The following is a 22,425-nucleotide window of genomic DNA, read 5'->3' on the forward strand; positions in this document are numbered from 1 at the left end:
ATGCATGTGGAGATGATGAATTAACACGGTTTAAGTATATTTTTAGTCTTGGAAGATTAAAACAGCTAAGTCCAATGTTTAGTTTATGCCGACATGATCTTGAGAAATTGAGGATGTGTTTCCACTTAAAAGATTTCTCCTTTCTTTTGACTTCCACATGGCGGTTTCCCACAAGTCCCACAGGAATCCCACAGGAAGCAGAATGTCTTTCCATCACTTCTTTTGTGTTATTTGAGCTCTTTTTCTCTCTTTTTTTTTCTTTTTACAACAAACAGAGGTGTGCATATATAAAGATGAATGGTGCTTTGCAGCCTTAACAAAGGATAAAGAGAGAGAGAGAGAGCGAGAGAGAGAGAGAGAGAGAGAGAGAGTAAAAGACAGAAAAAATTTATTGAAAACCATTCAAAATAAATTCATCATAAATTCTCGATTAGTGTAAAATGGCACTAAATCACCCTTAACAAAAATCTGTTTTATTGAGGTCCCAAAGTGTATAATGATAGTGGAAAAAGTAGATATAATTTGAATATTATTGGAGTAAAATAATTTTTAAAGAAAAGTTTCAAAACTTGGCAATCATTGGCCAAGGATGTCTCAATTTTCCTTTATTTTGATCACTTTGGGCATTTTATTATATCTCAACTATATTACAACAATTTCCGACTGACACTGCTTGTAGATAATCAACAGTGTACATTTTAGTGTGACATTTAAGCAAATGTCTCTTACACAAATGAATCTCTATTGTCTTTTCCAGCCTTCAAGATGGGTCCACTTTGCACGTCCATTGCAACTCATCCAATCCTTCCCACTAATATCAAACAATTTGTTGCAGTTTTACAAGGGTTTAAGAAGGTACCGTATTAGTTATTTTTGCCATCACAGAGAAAATAACATCCAATAGGTCTTTTACCACTGGGGGGCCTTTAGCCCCATTGAACTCTATTATATAAAATAATGTTAGTAATCCTATTTACTTACACATTACCTGTTAAAAACTGTGCATGTGTGCACGAACCCTGTTTGAGAGGAAATTTGTCTGCAATTTGTGGGAAAGATGCAGCACCCAGTGAAGCAGGTGGGGGATCTAGAGAACAATAAGGAGCTAGGGGCTAAATCTGAGATAATCTGAAATATTTTTAGGTCAAATTAGGTGTACAAAAAACAATTTAAAGCTGTAAAACATCCAACGTCTGAAGATGAAAGGTGACAACTGGTTCTTCCCATTTGGGTCAAAATGGACTCATTAAGACAATGGAAGCAAATATTTGTTTTAAATTGTTATTTCTCTTAAAAAATATTTTCTTTTCTTTTTCCGTTCGGTTGTTTGGATGGTCTTGACAAAGTCACAATATTTGGTTAGAATACCAAAAACTATTTGGTATTTATAACTTATTCTTTACCTGTCCTGGGTCAAAAATAACCTTAAGACATTATGAGGGTTAATTTAAACATTTAAATAACTACCTTTAGAGCTTTCCATACATTATTTTGTGCTTTTGTTTCAATATAAAGCTTAAACTAAACAATTTTATTATCTATGCTCAGTGAATAGCTCAGCAAAGTTTATTAAAGATTTCATGCAAACAAAAAGCATGATGTTTTCAGTTGTCATATTGAATATTTGTCTGCACTCAATACACTGTTGATACAGATCAGGGAATATAATAAAAGACCCAGACTTCTGGGCATTAAAGAATCAAGAGCCCAAAAGCCTAAACATTTATATCATTAAACTCATATACTCCTCATAATAAAACATTTTTATTTTTTGTGTTGAGTCACACAGCTAGAATCTGCTACATAAACAAACAAACAAACAAACAAATAATAATAATTCCACATACTTATTCTTAAAAAATAAACATGTAAATATGAAAATTTTAAAATCCAAAAAAAATAAAAAATAAAAATAAATAAATAAATAAAAAAAACATACCTCTAAGTTTACTTTTGTTTGCATAAGTATTATTTCACCCTTGGTTGATTTTTTTATTACTTAAAATAAGATTTTCAGATTCAGAATAATAACAATAATAAAAAAAAAGGTTCAAATTTAGATTCTTTTTGTTCAAATATTTCTGTGTATTTACTTGTTTCTTCCACATACACACAAATACCCGGTGGCAATGCTGTGCCATTTGCAATTTAATCGGTTTCCAAAATCATTGGCTAGAGATATATGCATAGGAATAATCAAAGGATCCAGAATGACAAGCTCACTGCCACTTTGACACAGCAGTTGCCTTCCATGTGGACCTAAATTAGGTGTGACCATGGCCATTGTAACAGGTGTTTGCAACTGCTTCGTAAGCTGATTTGCAACAACTGGGAGGACTGAGCAAACTTTTTCTGAGAGACAGATGGCGCCGTTCATTCCTTTCCTAGATATGTGCGACACAGCAATTTATGATTGTCATAGACGTTTACAGATATACCACAATTAAGTAAATGGGTGTAAATGAGCTCTGATAACAGACTAGTCATACCGCAAGTTTATTTTGGGAGACTGACACACAACTTTGGGACTTTGTGTATGTCTAGCTTCAGAAATAGCTGAAATAACTCTTTAGTGCATGTTTCTTGTACATATCATTTGACCAATATTCAGTTAATTTCTCATTTTCAATAGGATGATGATGATAATAATAATAAAAACTCCCCAAAAGTGTTCACCAGTTGCGTCTATTTCTGGCCTCCCCTGGTTTCCCGCCTGGCGGACGTCAGCATGAAGTTATTTTCATGAATGGAGGGGGCGGTCACGAGGAATCGGTGACGTCAGTGCTTGCGGAAGCAGCGAGTGGAATGTTGATACAATGTTGTTGTTTTGTAGTTAATTTAGTTCAGCGAAACATTTCGCTTCGATTGCAGGACGCGTATTCTGACCGAGACAAGGCTCAACCTGTTGATTCCCGGACACTTCTCAGCTATCTGCGCACTCCCGACTGAAATTCCGCGTTCACACAAGGTAAAGTGTACGAGCTTTTCTGGGAGATGTTTTGAAATTCCTCTCGAAATTGCTGATGTTCTCACGATGACGGAGGATAAGCATTCAGCCTATCCGTCATATTTACCCAGTCGAATCAAGTATTGCTTAAAATATTTTTTTTCTTTAAAACTGCAAAAGTTTAATAAGAAATTACAATTAATACAGAAAAGAAACATGCGCGGTTATGTAATCTGTGAAACGTTTGATTGTAAAAACAAAAATGTGTCAGTCTCGTAGACACGTGTTGCAACTTGACAACAGGATTACGCCTACAAATAGCTACAGCTTCTTATTTTCTGCTTTTTAAACGGCAAGACATTTCATTACGAAAGTCTTTAATGTTGCTTAAATTGGAAGTTTGTTATATTTGCTCACATTTCAAACGAATTGATATCACGACACAAGGAATTAACACGTGGTGTGCATTTAGAAATTCTTGGACAAATGGCACTTGTGTTAGTCGACCAGTAGTGGAAGAAATAACGTCAAGAGGTCTCACGAGCCGCGCGGAACGATTCCGTTTTCTCGTGCTCTTTAACAACACGAGGATTCAAGAATAGGGTGACGTTATGTCAGATCCTCAGTGCATGGCGCCGTGAACGCGCACTGTGTGCGGAATATTTACTTTTAGGCTTGAAGTAGCTCTTGTGCTGTGCATATCGCTGTAACTGCCTTTATAACTGCGCGGGATATGTGTGTTATCATAGTGCATTACAAAAGCGCATGCTTATCGAATAAATAATATATCATAATATTGCAGCATATAGGTCAAAGGCTTTTTCTCCAAGTCTACCAAACACTAGGCCAGTAAAGAAGACCTGATGATCATAATTTAGAAATGGAAAAGAGAAGAGCACCTACAAACAACAACATGAAATGCATATCACTTTCTCATACTTATGTGTGGGTGATTGGAAATCTTTAAGTACAGACGGTTTACCAATGATTCTGTCCACTTTATTCTGGCAGATTAACACTAGAGCTACGCCCTCACAGGAAAAATTTGTCATAACTGGATAATGTGATTCATTTCCACAATGGATGATAAAATAGCTGTCCTGAACCAATTTAAAGTGATAAAAGCAAATTAAAGTCAGTCCCTTTTGTGTAATTAGAGGACTGCATTTTAATCCTGTGCTCAATGGAGTATGCGTTGAACTATATTTGGTGTGACACCACATGACCATTTAAGGAGAATATAAAAAGACCGTTGTTCACTTGTGAGGGACCGCTTTGGTCAACTCTGATAATTTGGCTTTGTGTTTTCAGAGTCAGCAGAAGATCAAATGTTGACACTGAACTGCTAGATCAGCACCAGGCATTGCCCTGGAAGCGCCCTGTGTGTGGAGCTAAGGGGATATTGTATTGGTTGGAATGCTTGTCGTTGCACTGAATCTGAGATGCAAATGCTCAACCAGTTGCTGGGGGCCAGATTAAATTGGGCTTCCATATGTTCCATCGATTTAAGAGTGTACTATGAAGAACAGCATAGAGAGAGAATAGCACAGAGTCTCCAGAATGAGAAGTATACTGTCATGACCTTTGTCCCATGTTGTGTGGAAAATCTTGGAGGAGGGCAACCTTGCAATGTTTCCTTTTTCAAACTGTATGTGGGATTGTGTGACCTCTTCGGAGGGGTGGTCTGACTCAGAGTTGCTGAGGTATCTGCGGTGATGGCCTCCCACATGTAGCACGTTGTCTGCTCGCTGGATTTAGAAACCCAGGGGAAGTACTGCACTATCATGAGACACACATGTGGGACGGTCAGTAGAAGGGGCAGACATTTGTGTCCTGTCACTAAGCAATGCTCTGTGAGTAAACAGTTCCTGATGTTGGTGTTATACTGATCACATGATGCCAAATTTGAGTTGGAGTTACTTTTGATCTGGTTTCCTATGTGTATTGCTGTAGTATCGTGTACTTCACACCTCTAAAGATAGCATAATCCAAAATTAGTGGTGAAAAAATGCTGTGGTTTAACTGGCGCATTCAGAGAAGCGGAACAGACTTGTACAGTACTCTTTGTGGTTAAGGCATTGGGTTTTGAAAGTGAATGAGACAGCGGTAGTTTGTGATTCAGTGACTCAAAATGAAACAGGGGAACTCCAAACCCAATTCACAATGACAAGTGCGCCTGTTGCTTTCTGTTTGAGCGTCATGTCTCGACCAGTCATCATGAATCCAATCTGGTCTCATAATAAAGTCACATTACTGTACCTACATTTTTGCAAATTTTTACTTGGCTTGCTGTACACAAGCAGTTTCCTGGTGAAATGAACCCTAGAGGTGCGACAACAAAGATATAACTTTTATTCACTTTCAAGTAAAAGGGCAGATGATCAGTTTATAATCACTTTTCACCATACTCCTCACACAATGCTATCTTATCAAAACACTTTTACTGTAGCATAACTTGTCAGGAGATACATTTTATTATTATTATTATTATTATAAATTTTATTTTTATTTTTTTATTTTTTACCCAATTTGGAATGCCCAATGCACTTTTAAGTCCTCGTGGTCACACAGTGACTCGCCTCAATCCAGGTGGGAATCACAGTTGCCTCAGCATCTGAGACTGTCAACCCGTGCATCTTATCACGTGGCTTGTTGAGCGTGTTGCCACGGAGACATAGCACGTGTGGAGGCTTCACGCCATCCATCGCGGCATCCACGCTCAACTCACCACGCGCCTCACCGGGAACGAACCACATTATAGCACCCCATGTGACTCTACCCTCCCTAGCAACTGGGCCAATTTGGTTGCTTAGGAGACCTGGCTTGAGTCACTCAGCACGCTCTGGGATTTGAACTAGTGAACTCCAGGGGTGGTAGCCAGCGTCTTTACCACTGAGCTACCCAGACCCCATCAGGCCATACATTTTAATGTGTCCATTAGGCTACATAACCAAGGACATTTACAAGTTTGTACAGGCGCCATCAAATTGTGTGTTAGCTCAACTGATGGAGTGTTGAACCTGCAGTGCAAAGGACCTGGGTACGAGTCCTGAAGAGCACGCAAGTCGACACTTGAGCCAGAAGTGTCATAGACGCACCACAAAATGATGTGGTTGCGTTTTTCATCTCACATTTGCGTTTATGATACTATCGATTAGCCTAGGTTTATGGTTTAGGCCTAGCCTAGGTTTTATTTTAAGTTTTTAGGTTTTGTTGATTTAAAACTCAGAGCGTTAACCTTAAAAACCTCATCTGTTTGGGAGAACATTTAACTTACTTTTAGTGCCACTCAGTAGACATTTCACCATGGAACTGCTGCGATATGTGTAATAAACCATGTAATGTCAGTTTGCAATGTAATTTGAGATCAGGCTGCATGAATCAAAGTCTTATTGATTTGAATTTAAAGAAATGCTGGTTCACTGTGTTGCTCCCAGAAATATTGTGATTAAATAGTTTGATCATGCCAGAGAAAATAATGTGTGACACTTAAGAAGTAGAAGAATAGGGTATGTTGGAAAAGCAAGAGAGGCAATAGGGATGTCTGGACCACAAAGCTGCACCCTGCCCTTTTCCTGCTGCCCATTCACCAGTTTCTGGATAAGAGAGGAGTGAACTCACCACACTGTGGTCAGATCTGTGGAAGAGCTGTCTGGTACTTGTTTCTCAAGAGCTCATTTGAGTAACTGGATGTTTATATGTCTACGATTGCGTTGCACAAATCCTCGTGTCTGTCCTGTTTGTTGAAGACCTTTAGTTAGGCATACATGTTTAATTGCTTAAGGGTGGAGTTTGAAGAGCTGATTTTATGTCAGATATGTGTTAAATACAGAGTGGTGTGGGTTTTAAGTTGGTGCCACACTTTTTCCACAGGTATTATACTTGTTGCTCTTCTTTACTTATTAACCCATTGCACTGGCTTCCCTTTTATACATACTGGGTGGGTTTGTGCATACTTGACATTTTTTGGAATTCCTGCTTCCCCAGTTGAAAAGGAGCTTTGCTCTTATAGCTACCTCTCCGCCCAGTCCGCAGAAAGTTCCGGCGGTCCTGCCAACTGTTCCCAAGGTTCCACATACTTTTCTTTCAGCCCGCGAAACAACAGGATTTTCCAAGAAACGTCAGTTCGGGAGGGTGTGATTCCCTGCCGATCGTCCTTGCTCTTACCAGTAAACAGCATGACTCATGGCTCTGCTATGGTCTCCATTTCCTTTACATAATATCCCTGTGAAAGCACTTCTGCACTGTGGAATAGAGTGGGCTGGATCCAAATGAAACAGAGCTCTCCACCTCTCTGGGAAAAACATAGCCAAGTGTCTGAGCAAAGCCTTCTCCAGCTCACTCACAGGAACGTAGAAGCTCGATGTGAAGTGGGAAAGCACGTCTGTTAGGTGCTTAGCCCAAACTGTGTAACTAGTGGAGGAAAAGAGGAAAACAAACTGCAAGGACAAGCCAGCCCTCGATTAATCATGGGAACAAAAGCACACATGGCTTTGAAGTGTTGTCTGGCTTATCCTAGGGCCTTATCTACATTCACTAACTTTCATAAGTGGTCAAAACAAGAGAATCACACATTTAACGCATGGAAACGGTGGCGTCAATTTCCATAAGAGGGGAGGTACTTTATGGGTTCTTTTGCAAAATTTCAAGGCATAAATATGCAGTTACCAAGCCATATTACTCAGGGAACCTAGAAAGAACATCATCCCTGTAACAGCCAAAGCATGCAATACTTGGCAAACATTATTTGGATGGGCCAGAGGTTTAGTAATGATCTGCTTCGTTTGGTTTATTGAGATCAGATGTCATGTAAGTAATTACTTGACACAAAAGTAATGTGATGCTGAGACTTTTTGTAGTTTACATCATGGTTTGTAATATATGGAAAATGTTGTGATATTTGGCAGAACACCTTGATAATACCTTTCCATGGTAACCGAGAGGTTGCCAAATCATGAGTTTTAACACTAATGTACAATATAATCTTTGAATTTGGCGACAGTAGGTTGAAAGTTCTTGAGCTAATATCAGATTGAACTTACCGAAATCCAAATCACTGCCCCCAGTGGTTAAAGCTGAAATTGTTGTTGATGTGTGAGCTCCTGTTTCCAGGTGAAATGCAACTAAAGTGAGCTGTTTTTAGTTGTAGGCTAAATGATGTGATACAGTCAACACAAATGCATTTTTTTTTTTTTTTTTTAATATTCAATCAGGTTATGCTTTTATGGTTGCAGTATCTGAAACCAGTCTCCCTGGTTTTAGTGGGCGCTGCACCTGGAAATAGACAGAGATAGGGGGAAGGGAGTGACCGTGCTTACCTAGTGGATCAAGTGTCAGAGTGTCATCATAAAAAGGTCAAAGCTTTCAGAGGCACAATTTCGTAAAATGAAAGAGACTTAAATCTATTTAGTTTTTTGTGAACAGGAATAAAACAGATGAAATACGATTTTTCTTGAAACGTCCTTTTTGTAGGTGGTTTGAAATCCGATTAAAATCAGAATTTTTTATGTGTCAGTCTGAAAGGTCATATTGGATTTTATGTGTTTTTTTTTATTACTCATTTGTTGCGTGACTGGGTGGTATGTCAGCAGTTGCGACAAGAAGACTTCATCACATTAATGTCAATGATTGCTGCTAGGGTTGCAACAGTACACAAAATTCATGGTTCGGTATATACCTCGGTTTTGGGGTCAAGGTTTGGTATGGTTTGGTACAGTAGTGAAAACAAATAATCTTCTTTAAATTATTTATTTTGAAAACACAGTAGCCGATGGGCAAAAATTCTTATTGTGAAGGCTCATTTATACATGACTGCACTGTATGACATAACTGTAATTTCTTCAATGAAATTACAATACAAAACTTAAGAGCCTTTTATATACACATTGTTAAAAAACATAATAATAAAAGTAAAAAAAGAGCAATTATAATTATTGTAACAAAATTAAGACATTCGCAGTGCAGATTTCTGTCTTTTTTCCTTTCAACTCACCACTTGAAATTATCACTAAATTTTCAAGTGTTTTTTTTTTTTTTTTCAGCAAAATCAGAATATCCACATTATCAGAGAAAGGGTGGATCTGTTAGGATTGACAATGTCCCCTGCTGGACAATTACAGCATGTGCTTGTTTATATAGAGCGGGCACAGAATTGCTGATGCGTTCTTGTAGGAACTTTATAACGGGGCTCAAGCTCGTTAAGCAGATGCTTAAATCCTGTGTTCTCGACGGCTGAGTATGGTCACATATCTGCAGCAATAAATACTCCTATGGTGTTCATTATCACTTTAGCTCTGTCTGAACTTGCAGCAAGAGGCTGCGTGAATGCCGTGGCGAGACTAACTTGCACAGGCTGTTTATGCCTTGCTTCTGTAAGCTCAAGAGACACAAGTAGATGATGTCGCTGCAAATGAGTCATCATGTTAGATGTGCTTCATGAGACATACCCGACTTCGGTGAAACAGAGACGACACACAGCCTATGTCCTGTTCACTATTCGATGCACAGTATTACTGTAGTTTAGTACGTAACTATAATGCTCCCAAACAACAGATTTTAGAGGCGTTGGTGGGTCTTCAATCTCTGTCTTATTTAAGTCTCACATTTATATTTTGTTTAGTTCCATCACAGTTGGGAAAAATAGCGAGCTAGCTTGTATAAACTTTACATGCATTTATCTGATCCACAGTTTCTAGTGTATAGTGTGGCACTCTGTTCTGTTAAGTTTTGGTTTCGTGTGGTCGTGTGTTGCTCCGCAATCTTTTTTTCTTTTTAGTTCTACGTGGTTTGTGTTGTTTGTTATATGTTGTTTTAATATTGGTTTCATGCATGCTAAGATATGTAATTATTCGTGTGACTGTGTGTACCGTACTGAAGGCCCTGTATCCGTTCGGTTCAGCGCAGATACATGTACCGTTGCAGCCCTAATTGCTTCTGATAGCACTCCATCATGAGCACAACACATTAACATAATGACACTGCATTTAAGCAAGAATTCACCATGTGTTAAGCACAATGTTAAGCAACTGAATTTTAGCATAAAAGAAAGATGAAATTTTTTTAAATATCCTGAAAAAATAAATGACAGTGAAATAACGCAAGTGTTTGGTAATGATTGCCATGACCAAAGGTTCACTGCGGTATTTCAGAATGGCCCATAGAGCTATTTTAGCCAATGGGGATCTCGCCTAAGGCACCAACATTGTCAGAAAGGGCTCTGCCCAGACCCTAAACCAAACTGAATGGAGCAAAAATGTAACTGCAACATCTGAATTGTGCTCTCCATTGATTATGTTAACGTGATTACTTCCTGGTTTCATGAAAAGGTAAACACATTTAAAATGATGCAAGAATGTCTGATGGGAGATGGCGCTTGTCAGTAACTTGGCAGAATGGGGTCAAAGTCAGGGTACAGGAACATTCGGTAGCAACATGACAACTTCCCGTGTGATCATGTTGCAATAGAATCTGCCCTGTGAATACTAAAAGGTTGTTGTCTGTATTGCTACTGGGCTTAGCACCATGACCAACATCCCCATGATGCCACCATGTATAAACAGCTTCACCTTGTGATTCCTGAATATTTTCAGTTCTGCTTGTGCTTGCGTATTCCATACAGCAATTCAAATCAGGGTTCTGTGTTAGATATTAAATAATAAGACGACTCAACCACAGTAAGCTGCCTCAGTCTCAGATGTTAGTAGTTTTTTCCACAGTATTGTTATTGTTTATTCTTAGCTTGACTCACAGAAGGAATGTGGATGTTGGGACTTCCAAATCTGTCCCTTCCATCCATTTTATGAGGTAACTATTCAGTACATATTTGAAACGATGTTGAATGACTTCACCACAAGGCATTCACAAGCAGATTTATCCATTTTGTCTTTTCCAACCAAAATGCTACGCTTGCAGGAAAAAAAAAGGGTAACTTGCCAATAACTTTTAGCACTAGTTAATTCCAGTCAGTCAAAAAACGACATAAACACAGACATGTTTTTACCAAAAAAAATGGTATTCTCTATTTACTTACTGGCTTAGTTTTTTTTAGTTTTTTTTACTATTAATCTTCAGATTAAAAAGATAAATAAAAAAATCACCAAATATGTTTGAGTAGTAGACTAGATTACATTTGATCTAATATACAAAATTTATATGATATATATTTTATTAAATATATGGCTGTTTCTTCAACTTCGGCACTTCTGGAAAGTCTCAATAAAACATTTTTCACCAATTTATTTTTAATTTGTCTACTTACAATGTCCAACCATGTATGTACATGCACCACTGGAGATTAATTTCATTTTTGGTGTTATTTTCCTGAAAGTCATGAAAATTCCCACCACAGTGTCATTTCCAATTCTGTATTCCTTAGTGGAAATGATATTTTTGACATTTTTGAAATAAAATGGGCGATTTATTTGTCTTGCTAAGGCTACTTTCATATTTAACTCTTACCTTTTTTTTTTCTTCAAACATCACTTGTACCAAAAATAAATGAAGGCATGATACATTTTCATAGTCAGTTTTAATGAGACCTTTGTATAACAAAAAGAAAAAAGTTGAAATCTGTGTGTTTTAAATAAAAATCAACCCATAGGACATGAAAGGGCTAGAAGCTGAAGAAACACACATTACATTTTGTACGCATCTTATCGATTCATTTAGTTGACAGTACACAACTCCTTTTTTTTTTCTTTTTTTTTTTAGCTAGATACATGCATTTAAATAGCATTTATAGCTTTAATGTGGTTGCTGTAAATATACTGTAATAAGTAGAACTAAATATAAAGTGGAGTGAATCTGCTGATATTTAGATTATAGTCTTGGAGTAAGAACATCATGCATAGTATTAAGTATGCAGCTCTCTAAATGGAAAGTGGGGCCCCTTGCTTTTCTCAGACTCAGTATGCGTGTGGAATGTTACTCAGTTATCCACACTTCTCGCACTCTCTGTGTTCCTTCACAGGGCCCTTCCCTGTAACATGGATTCATTTTTGGCTTTCCTGGCCTATCCATGATAAAAGGTCTAGTGTTCTTATGGCCTATCAAATGTTCAGCATCAAAGGTGCTGTCTCAATACATAAATTGTGTCCAGGAAACTATGAAAACATGGCTCTGGCCTTGAGACATTAGGGCTTTTCCTCTCTGTGAGGGCTGAGCAGGAAAGAGGGGCCCCTGTCAGTTCACCCCAGTTCTTAGTGCACATAGAGAGGGGGACCATGTGCTGAAGGAATTTCAAGGAAGTGCGTGTGTGAAAGAGCTGAAAGGCTGGAGGCCCCATGAATGGAGCGGGAAGCATTTTTTTTTTATTTCTTTTTTTATCTTGATTTCATGGGCCTCCCTGGAAAGAAAAGCAGGGTCTCCTCTGTCACAGCCATTTTAAAAGCAGGCATGCTGAGCCAACTTGCTGTCTAGGAAAGTTCTTCTTGTCAGAGCTGGCCTTGTGTTATTTGTGATACAGTTTTAGATGTTTACACATGAAGACAGGAAGTGCAGATTCAAAATTGAGAGAGGGAGAGTTGTATGCCATAATTGGCAGAAAAAATACAAATGATTCTGTACATTCTTTAAAGAGTACATTGCTCAAAGAAATCATACGTGCTTACTCAACTTCACTTACCTTTTAACTGTACTCTTTAAACATGAATATACATTGCATTGTTTCCTTACTGCCAGTTTGACTATAACAAAAGGAATCGAGGGGCCCTAATGTAGTCCTCACATCAAGGGCCAGATGGTATGAATCAAGCCTTGAGTACTGTTTTTTTTTTCATGGTGGTATTTGGTTTCAACTGCTCAGTTCATACCTAATGTATACTTTATTGTCCTGTCATAACTGAAACATTTAAATCAACAACTGATGCATGTCCGGTGTGGTTTACTAAGACCAAATCAAATGAATGACTAAGAATATACCAATCATGCCAAAGGCAGTGAATCTGCTCACCAGTCAAAGATCCTTAATGTAACCATTTCCAAAGAATTCCCACCAAGACAGTGATCACTTAAAATGGTTGATATGCAGATGGTTTAGGGCCAGATGACTTGACTGGAGAAGTGCAGGAACCTGGGACTATCTGTACAAGATATGTGCTCCAAATGGAATGCATCTCTCATCCTGGAATAAAATATGAATATTCCAAAGGAACAGTCACGCTCAAGAGATAGTTGCAGGTGAAAGCGTAGGTCTCACTGGGCATTCCACAAGTATTTTCCTTTGTAATGAGTTGTTGTTTCCATTCAAAATTGTGTCACCGGCAACTGGAGTTTTGTGTCAGCATACTGTGCTAAATATAACAAGCACAGTTAAATAAGGACATGAAACGAGCCAGGAAAGCCTCGTGTAACAGGATCCAGTCTTTCAGCCACAGTTCTAAACCTGATAAAGTACATTGTCTAAAAGCTCAAATATAACAGTGACTGTATAAGGGAAACTATTCCCATGTGACAGACTGCCTCCTGGAATGTTCCATTTACTGAACAGCAAAGAACGGACTTGACTTACTTCACCCTCAATTTTATGTTCTAAAAAGGCTTCTGTGTGTGGTCTATGCTACTTCTCTGTATATAAGGGTAGGATGGATGGATAGATAATTTAGGTTATATTGTTTCAGCTAGTCTTGCAGGGTGCTCTACTTGAGTTCTTTGATGTTTTTTTTTTTTTTTTTTTTTTTAAGAGGGGCCCCCACTGTGTGGCGAGGTTATGAATGAAGCTTGTTTATATATATATTTTATTTATTTATTTATTTATTTTATTTATTTTTTTTTGTCATGATGTGACGTGCTCTCCACACCCATTTGCCGTGTCTCCATGGCAGCAGTCTTGAACAGAGTTCACGCATTCTGACGCTGACTGAAATGGGACCCGGGAGTGCGTGTGCTACTCACTGGTTTTTCTATTTTTCTAATTTGGTAATGGCGGGAGTCTCGAGACCATGAGCTCGAACATTCAGAATTTAATTTTTAAAAATAGCGCGGCGGCGAAAATAGCTTTGCACAAACGGCTAAGAAGAGAGATCAGAAAAATCCTCATGCCGAGAGCCGGCCCGCTTCTATTATTGCACTCTGTAACGGTCTAGTGAGCCACATTATGAGAACGGGAGATCAGCAAGTATTCAGGGTAACCCTCGTCTTGACGAATAATCTGCAGTGTTGTACAGCCCTCTGGTGGTAGCTTTAGGTAACTTCATTTAACTCAGCAGTTTTTCTTATAGGCTATTGTTATCTGACACAGTCAGGTAGAGTGTTCGACGATTTTAAATTCTGCCTTGTAGGTGTGATATGTGTTAATTTTTTTCTGTCATTTTCTTTTAGACAGATTTTTGAGGAGTTCTGACTAGCTGCTTGTATGCAGGGCATGACGACTCATTTTAAAGCAGGCAAAGCTTTAAAGGTAAGACCATGTCCATGATGTTCATATATGATATGATCTATATCTTTAAAGGACATTATCTAAAACTTTCATGATCTAGATAACTATTATTGTCCAACCAAACATTATCCAAACACAAATTTAAAAGAATAGTTTCTTTCCACATGCAGTCTAACTAACCCGGAATGACTGCTCCTACAAACATACATGACATCCCATATTCCAAAAATATTGAACATAGATTGCACAACATTTCTGCAGTAGTCATCTCACTAAATCGTAAAATCTACTTTAATAATGCCACACAATTCACTTCAATTACTTCACCCTTTTTGCACCTACACCAACTGATTTTTTTCACTATTGTTTGGCTATGTGTTTATATTAATATTATTTCTATATTTATTGTTCCTTATGTTTATTTATTGTTTGTGTATCACTTCTGTGTTGTTGTGAATTGTACGTTTTTAAATTATATAATACCACCAAGTTTGTGTGGTAATAAATATTTAGTTTTTTCTCTCTTGATTTGTAGAAACAATGACAGCAAAAATACTTTAACCCTTTAATGCATACCTCAGGTCTTTAGGGACCCCGGACCTCATCCCACCCCCTGTACTTCATCTGTTTTTAGGAGCTGTGCCGGTGCCCACACATCTGTATTCCTCAACCTTTCTTTTATAAATAGTGTAGCACAAAAACAAAAGCCAAAATTGCAAATAAATATATATATATAACTCAGCAAAGAAAGAAACGTCCTCTCACTTTCAGCTGCTTTTATTTTCAGCAAACTTAACGTGTAAATATTTGTCTGAACATAAAAAGATTCAACAACTAAGACATAAACTGAACAAGTTTCACAGACATGTGACTAACAGAAAGGGAATAATGTGTCCCTGAACAAAGGGGAGTCAAAATCAAAAGTAACAGTCAGTATCTGGTGTGGCCACCAGCTGCATTAAGTACTGCAGTGCATCTTCTCCTCATGGACTGCACCAGATTTGCCAGTTCTTGCTGTGAGATGTTACCCCACTCTTCCACCAAGGCACTTGTACTATATATATATATATATATATATATTTTAGGGGTGTCCAGCGAAGCCATTATCTGTATTTGTATCTGTACAAAATTATAATGACAAAATTATCTGTCTCTGTTTTCGGATAGAACCGGGTGTGGACAGGGCTTAAACCGTCTAAATGAACTAAATGAAACGCTCATTTTTAAGTGTTACTTTTACATTTATAGTTTCTATTAATAAAATGTGCCTTGTATAGGCCTTTTCATAATAATAGCCTAATAATAATAATAATAATAATAAAAATAGTAGTAATTATTATTATTATTATTATACAATTATTATTATTATTATTCTAATGTCTATGCAATATGCCACAGGTGTATATATTATTATATATACTTTTTTTCTTACCAGATGAAGCTGAATTTGTAGGCTACATTAACTGTGGAATATGTTGTGATTTCTCCTGGTATTTCAGATATTAATATCTCCATGAAACAGAATTTTCATTTGTCTGTGCATGTATAACAACATTATTCTGGAGGTATGAGGTGTCAAGCAAAATGTGAAATGTCAAGCACACATTTAGCAGTGAATAATAAATACAAATTCAAACATTAAAATAAATTAAAATATAATCAATATAGTCTACAAACAGGTGAAAGTCCCGTAAGTCTATCAGAAATTTTTACAATAGGACCATTATTTAGTTATATAATAATAATAATAACGTTACATTTATATAGTGCCTTACCAGAGTTCAAGAACACAACATTTTCAAATTTAGCACAGTTTAAAGAAAAATAAAAAAAAGACGGAGCATGTTTCAGTTTCTTCGTTTGACATAAGGAGAAATATTCCTAATAGATGAATACTCTATGGAGCATTTAAACCTTTATGGATTAGGGTTGCGCGGTATACCGGTAAATTTTTAAACAGTACGATATCATCTTGTTGTTCATTTCGGTACCATATTAAGGTATGCTGCCATTAGCAAAATGTAATTTAATGTAAGAATTTTGAGATGAAATCAAAGACTATTTGAAAGTAATAAAAAAAAAAGTCTCGATATGGACAAGTGTAATCATTAAACAGCAGAAGGATGTCATTTAATGAAATAATATACACTCACATGCACGCCACAGAATGAATGAGAGGCGTCATCTTGTTCCATCATCTCCTTTATACACGCACACGCACACGCGCGCACTACTAATGCTTGAGTTTCATGCAGTGTGTCCAATAGTATCCATCTGCAGGGCCACAGAGCAGTGTGTTGAGTGTATAAACAGCTGTGAACTCTCAAATGACCGTTTTCAAAGTAGTCGCAATAATACTCATAATAACAATAATATAATATTAAATGGTTATATTATTAGTAGTATTATCTGTAAGCAATATCACATAAGCAAGTGTACTGAATATCAGCATGTTGTGATTCAGCCATGGCAGCCTTTTGCCTCAGGTAATCAGACTGTTTTCATTTAATGTTTTCATTAATACTGTAAAGCTCTGTTTGTTTGTTTTTAAAAATAATAATAATAATAATAATTATTATTATTATTATTATTTATATATATTATTATTTTATTATTATTATTATTGAAATATTATCATTGGCTCTATATTGTTGAAAATGATTATATTTTCATTTGATTAAAGATGTACAGTATGTATGTGATTAAACAAAATTTGATCATAACATTTAATTAAAACATTTAACTTGGAATCCAGAAAAATTCAAAAAGAAAAGGCATAATTTGTATCTTTAAGACTTTATGCAGTTCTTTTAGTCAAAGTGTAATTTCATCAGTTACATCAGTTTTTTTTTTTAATTTTTTAATTTTTTATTTGTTGCCCAGGTATCGAGTTGGTATCGATACCGAGGTACCAGGGCTGGTATCGTACCGAAGCCAAAATTTTGGTGTTGGAGCAACCCTATTATGGAGCATGTTAACTTTTTTTGGAACAAAGTCTTAACCAGTTAATTACCTTAATCGCCGGTGTGGTCAACTTTAAGAGACGGATAGACGTGAAATCATCACTTCAGATCAGGAATTTAACATCGTGTACAGGCTAAGGCTATAAATAAATACATGGGAATCACGTGTGAATCGTGTGATACATTAACAAAGAAATTTCAAGAAGTGGAAAGTGTATATGATGTTGTATCTTAGTTAATGTTACACTCGATAAGCTCCAGATGCGCACAATTAACAGAGACCGCAAACGGAGTCGAGACCGCACCCATCCGATCTGAAATCACATCGTGCACATTTTCATTCGTAAAGTTTGCACTTTAGCAAACTTTATTGGCTGCACAGATTCATAAATTTGTTGTAATTTTGGATATATTTATTTAAAATGTCGCTTTATCCTTGTACTTTTTGGATAATCAGTCAAACAAATATTTGTTATATTATTTGGATGAATCCGTTATTCATTTTGAAGTCATTATTCGTGCCTTTCCGAATAAGGTATTTGGCTTTGGGCACATCCCTAATTTTTATTATGGCTTAAGTAGCCTACCAAAAGTTTATAGGGTCATTAGAGACCCTAGGTATGTAATACTGTTTTGTTTTTTTCCTTATCTTTTGCACTTCCATAAATCTTATTCTTATGATTATTTCATATCTATATAAGTTTACTATCACAGGATATATATTTCTTTATTACAAGAGTAATATATTCATACAAGTGACTACTATATCACATAGATTTTCTGTGTGAATGGTGAATTATTAGTATCCAATATGTGTGTACACATACATTTTACACTTGCTATTTCTTACTCAAGGTGGTGCTGATGTTTCAGTTATTGACTTGATTTACATTTGACATTGCTATTTGATGAAGAAACAACATGGAAGTAAACTATAGCAAGTGTAACATGAGCAGGATGAATTGGCTATTGTCTTTTGGGTGTACTATTGAAATTATGTAAGTTGTGCCTCTATTTAGACTCAGTAAGTGCCTGAGAAACCCGAGTATGTACAGTAAAAGTGTTTGGTGAAATTCCTAGAAATTCAAGGGTTAATTAATTTCTCTGCTGTCTTATTCCATGGTTCAGGTAAAGAAGGAGGTGGGTGAGAATGCCCCGGCGCTCAGTGATGAGGAGCTGGTGGCCATGTCGGTGCGCGATCTCAACCAGCACCTGCGTGGGTTGACCAAGGAAGACGTGGTTCGGCTGAAGCAGCGGCGGCGCACATTAAAGAACCGCGGATATGCCGCCAGCTGCCGCATCAAGCGGGTCACGCAGAAGGAGGAGCTTGAACGGCAAAAGTCAGAGCTGCAACAGGAAGTGGACAAGCTGGCCCGTGAAAACGCCAGTATGCGGCTGGAGCTGGACGCGCTTCGTGCCAAGTACGAGGCCCTGCAGTGCTTCGCCCGGACTGTCACCCGTGGGCCTACCGGCAAGGTGGCCACTACCAGCGTCATCACTATTGTCAAGTCTTCCAATCACAGCCCCAGCTCCACCCCCTTCTCGGCACCTTCATAATGCTGGTTGACAGTGCCTGCCCAGCTCCCTCTGGTCCAATCCGGCTCTCAAACTAGACTGGTCCATTGGTCGCAACCTGACCCACACTGAGAGGTAGCTCAGTGATCAGACTCAGAGGAGTCAGTGGTGGTATTAATCTGCGAGATTACAGCAAACTTCGTCCATTTTTTCCCCCCATGTTTGTTTTACACACACACAGAACACACACGCATACAAAAACATGTACTCTATATTGTCTGTGCACTGTGCTATAAACTCCCGGCACCGGCAGGGTACATTGGCCGTTCTTTCCGCATCATCACAGGCTGAGACTTAGCAGAGATAAGCACATGTTAAAGTGTGAGATAGTACTTGATTTAATCTGCCATGGCAGCACTGGTCCAACACCTCTGATGCCTGTGGCATATTGCATAGACATTAGAAACTGAATAAAGTATTGTCTCATTAGAGGACATAATCAATACTTGGAGATTATTGCAAATTTTCCCAGTTCATGATGTCATTTTACATCATGGAATATGTTGTCTCATAAATCATTACTTTAAAGTGATAGCAAAGATTGTGAAAGACCAGAGAGCGGTAAAATGCAACATTTTGATTCTGGTTTAAACCAGGTGTGATTCACACAGTCCAATGTTTAGAATGATGTTATCTACATCAAGGACCAATCCTTTTCCTGAAGCATTGATTACTGATAAAAACAGGGAAAATTAACTATTGGGAAATTAGCCAAGCCTCTCATAGTCAGCAGTTTAAACATAATAATTCTAAATGGGGAAAACAGCACTTATTTTACTATTGAATTACAGTATAATACTATGAAGCACTTGCAAAGCAGACTGGCGCATGTAAATATTCTAGACAGAAATGGCACCACGGGCAGTTCATGGTGTTTTTGTGATATTTCTTTTATGAGAGATTAGTATAAAGTCGATTATTCTCAAGGTGTAATGTGTTGATGATAACGTCTACTAAGAAGCCCATCTGTGTTGTCAGTTATCTCAAAGATATACTATTTTTCCTGAACATGCTCTATACGACACCATAAAAAATGGTAGGTAATCCATATTGGATATAGTGATAACAGGAGCTGTCTTTACAAAAAAACAACAACATGCTGTTCAATTATAACCTGTATATTACAGAACTGAGTTACAGCCTTAAGCTTACCAAATAAAAGTCAAATTTAAGCTGCCCACTTCTGTCTACTCAGAATTAAGCATTCCTACTGCTAAGTCATGAAAGGTGCCACTGCCGGTGTTGGTAACCCTGATTAAATGTACAGTATATACAATGCAAATATTTGATATTTTGACACAGACTCTTGGGTAAGGAGAATCTTGCTGTCCTGATGCAAAATTGTGATGGATGTTCTGAAAACACATATAGCATAGCATTTATGCTCTGTTGTTTAATTATTCTCTAAATTGATCCTTTGTAAATTGATGGCTGAAATCAGGATTGTCTCTTACCTAAGTGGCTATGACTGTTCCTCCTCTTGTGAACTCTTCCACTACTGCAGGAAGCATTAGGGGGTATTGTGCTGCTGAGCCCACTGCCAGTTCCAGCTCTCTGGGGTCCTGTTGTGCTCTTAGCACACTTATTTTTATATTTCCATGAGTGTTTTATGTTATTTTGTCCCCAATCTAGATCTGATGTTCTCCACCGTCTCATATTTTATTTGTATCCAGGACATGAAATACCTTCAGAATGGTGTGACCTTGTTAACTGTCTCTTTAATATCAGTGGTTTATTTAACTGATTTAGTTCAGATGTGTTTAGTTCAGTTCAGATCTAGTTTTTTCTTACATTTCTCACCCAAATGTCTAGCCTTAAAACCCATATTCTCATTTTCTCTATGTACATAATCTCAGTACACTATTAGTGTTTACGGTGAATGTTAGTGTTGACTCATAGAGATGCTTTTGTGGATTTTTATTCTGACAGTACAGGTTTTTAAAACATGTAACTTCAGTATTTGTCATTTATATGGCATTGTTTTAGGGTGATTTGGATGGTTAAACTTACCCTTAGCATTTCAAACCGTCTGTTTCTGTACATGTCCTTGGCAGTTACACATGATGTGCAGCTCTATAAATATGACCACAGCTTTGGTTGGCATATCCTCTTTTGTTAGACGTGTGGGTTTTCAAATGACTGTGTTCACTTTCCCCTTAGACCACAAATGCCTTTAAGAGGAGATAAAAATCCCAGAATTTCCCATTTGTCACATTCTGGCCAAATTCTCTGTTCCTCTAAGAACTGTGATACATAATATTAGAATTCTTTGGAATTCATTTTTTCCCTTGAAAGGAAGTGCTACATATCACTTCTTTATGGAATAAGAGTGTAAAGTGACAAAGTATACAATGCTTTTTTTTTTCTCTCTCTCTTCCAATAGAAAACTTGACAAAACAGCTCTTTCTGTGCTTTACACTGACATCTGGTGGTGATCTTTATTATTTCTTTATTTTTCATAATGCTTGTGATCAGATGATGACACCAAGATCCGCTATATCTCTTCTTGGACTATTGAGACATTGTTGCTTTGCTATACTGTTCATTTCAGCTGCCACCAAAGCCATAACCTACCTATATGCTTTCTTTTCATTTCAGTTTATTTAGTTCATTTTCATTGTAGATCAAATGAATTTACACCTTCTGGTTGTCAGATCATGCCTGTGGACAGTTCCTTATTTTGAAACAATACAGTGAAGTAAACGATTCTCCTAGCATGGTTAGATGGTGAAGATGGTCTCTAAACTAAGTGGGTACTTTTTCCTGTCTTTTTATTCTACGTATGCTGTATGTGGCCTTTTAGGCTGAATAGGATAAATTATTCTGTATTTTACACATCTATTTTTCAAAGTATATAATTTGTGCTCTGTCAGTCCTTAAAAGCTATTTACCATGAACGCACATAGGAATTTTAACCAGTGCTCTTTAAAACACACTTGCCTATAAAAATCATAGAGAAACTCCATGACATATAAAGTATGCTGCTCCAGATTACTACTTTATATTTGTCAATGAAAAGACCTAACTGTATTGGGGAAGTAGTCATGTTAATTGTAGTTCAAGATAGTGCCTTTTAACATTAAACTTGTCATCTTTTTAAGTACTGTATGAATGAGTGTGGTTGTTTTGTAAAATCTTATTTTCATGTGCAACCACGTGGAACAGACTTGCCTGTTTGATAGGTCTTGTAGGCGTAATTGTTCTGCTCTAGCCTATATGAAATGGCACATTGTAAATACAGACGTGAAAGGCAGCAAAATTTAGGCTTAGATTAATATTATTCATGATTCTCTTCATTAATCTGCTTGTATTACATTGAACTTTGATATTTATTTTTGATTTTGTTTTATTTTCAACATATAAATTATTTCATTCTTTTGTTTTCCTTCCATGAACATCCCTCATGTACAAATGAAATCACACTGTTTTTTTTTTTTTTTTTGTGTGTTTGTTTTTCATTCTGGCTAAATATGAGGTGGTAAATTATTCCTGTACAAAGTCTGCAGTGTTTGTTTTATACTTTTAAAATAAAGCTTTTTCTCACATTATCTTTGTGTTTTATTCAG

At 37.1% G+C, this 22,425-nt stretch overlaps 1 protein-coding gene across 3 annotated transcripts; it reads left to right on the plus strand.

The window, feature by feature from the left end:
* Positions 1 to 1,971: 1,971 nt before the first annotated feature.
* LOC127450204 (transcription factor MafK-like) lies at positions 1,972 to 22,417 on the plus strand. Of its 3 annotated transcripts, none has more exons than XM_051714079.1 (3): positions 1,972 to 2,968; positions 14,264 to 14,342; positions 18,413 to 22,416. In XM_051714079.1, exons 2-3 carry the CDS (start codon positions 14,298 to 14,300, stop codon positions 18,839 to 18,841), a joined length of 474 nt encoding a protein of 157 aa, XP_051570039.1. In that variant the 5' UTR covers positions 1,972 to 2,968; positions 14,264 to 14,297; the 3' UTR covers positions 18,842 to 22,416. The 3 variants fall into 3 exon arrangements, with proteins under 3 accessions (XP_051570039.1, XP_051570040.1, XP_051570041.1); XM_051714080.1 differs by having other exon boundaries at positions 14,268 to 14,342; XM_051714081.1 differs by lacking the exon at positions 1,972 to 2,968 and adding an exon at positions 13,797 to 14,129 and having other exon boundaries at positions 18,413 to 22,417.
* Positions 22,418 to 22,425: the final 8 nt, after the last annotated feature.

Source organism: Myxocyprinus asiaticus, chromosome 13 (assembly GCF_019703515.2).
Source record: "Myxocyprinus asiaticus isolate MX2 ecotype Aquarium Trade chromosome 13, UBuf_Myxa_2, whole genome shotgun sequence".
NCBI lineage: Eukaryota > Metazoa > Chordata > Actinopteri > Cypriniformes > Catostomidae > Myxocyprinus > Myxocyprinus asiaticus.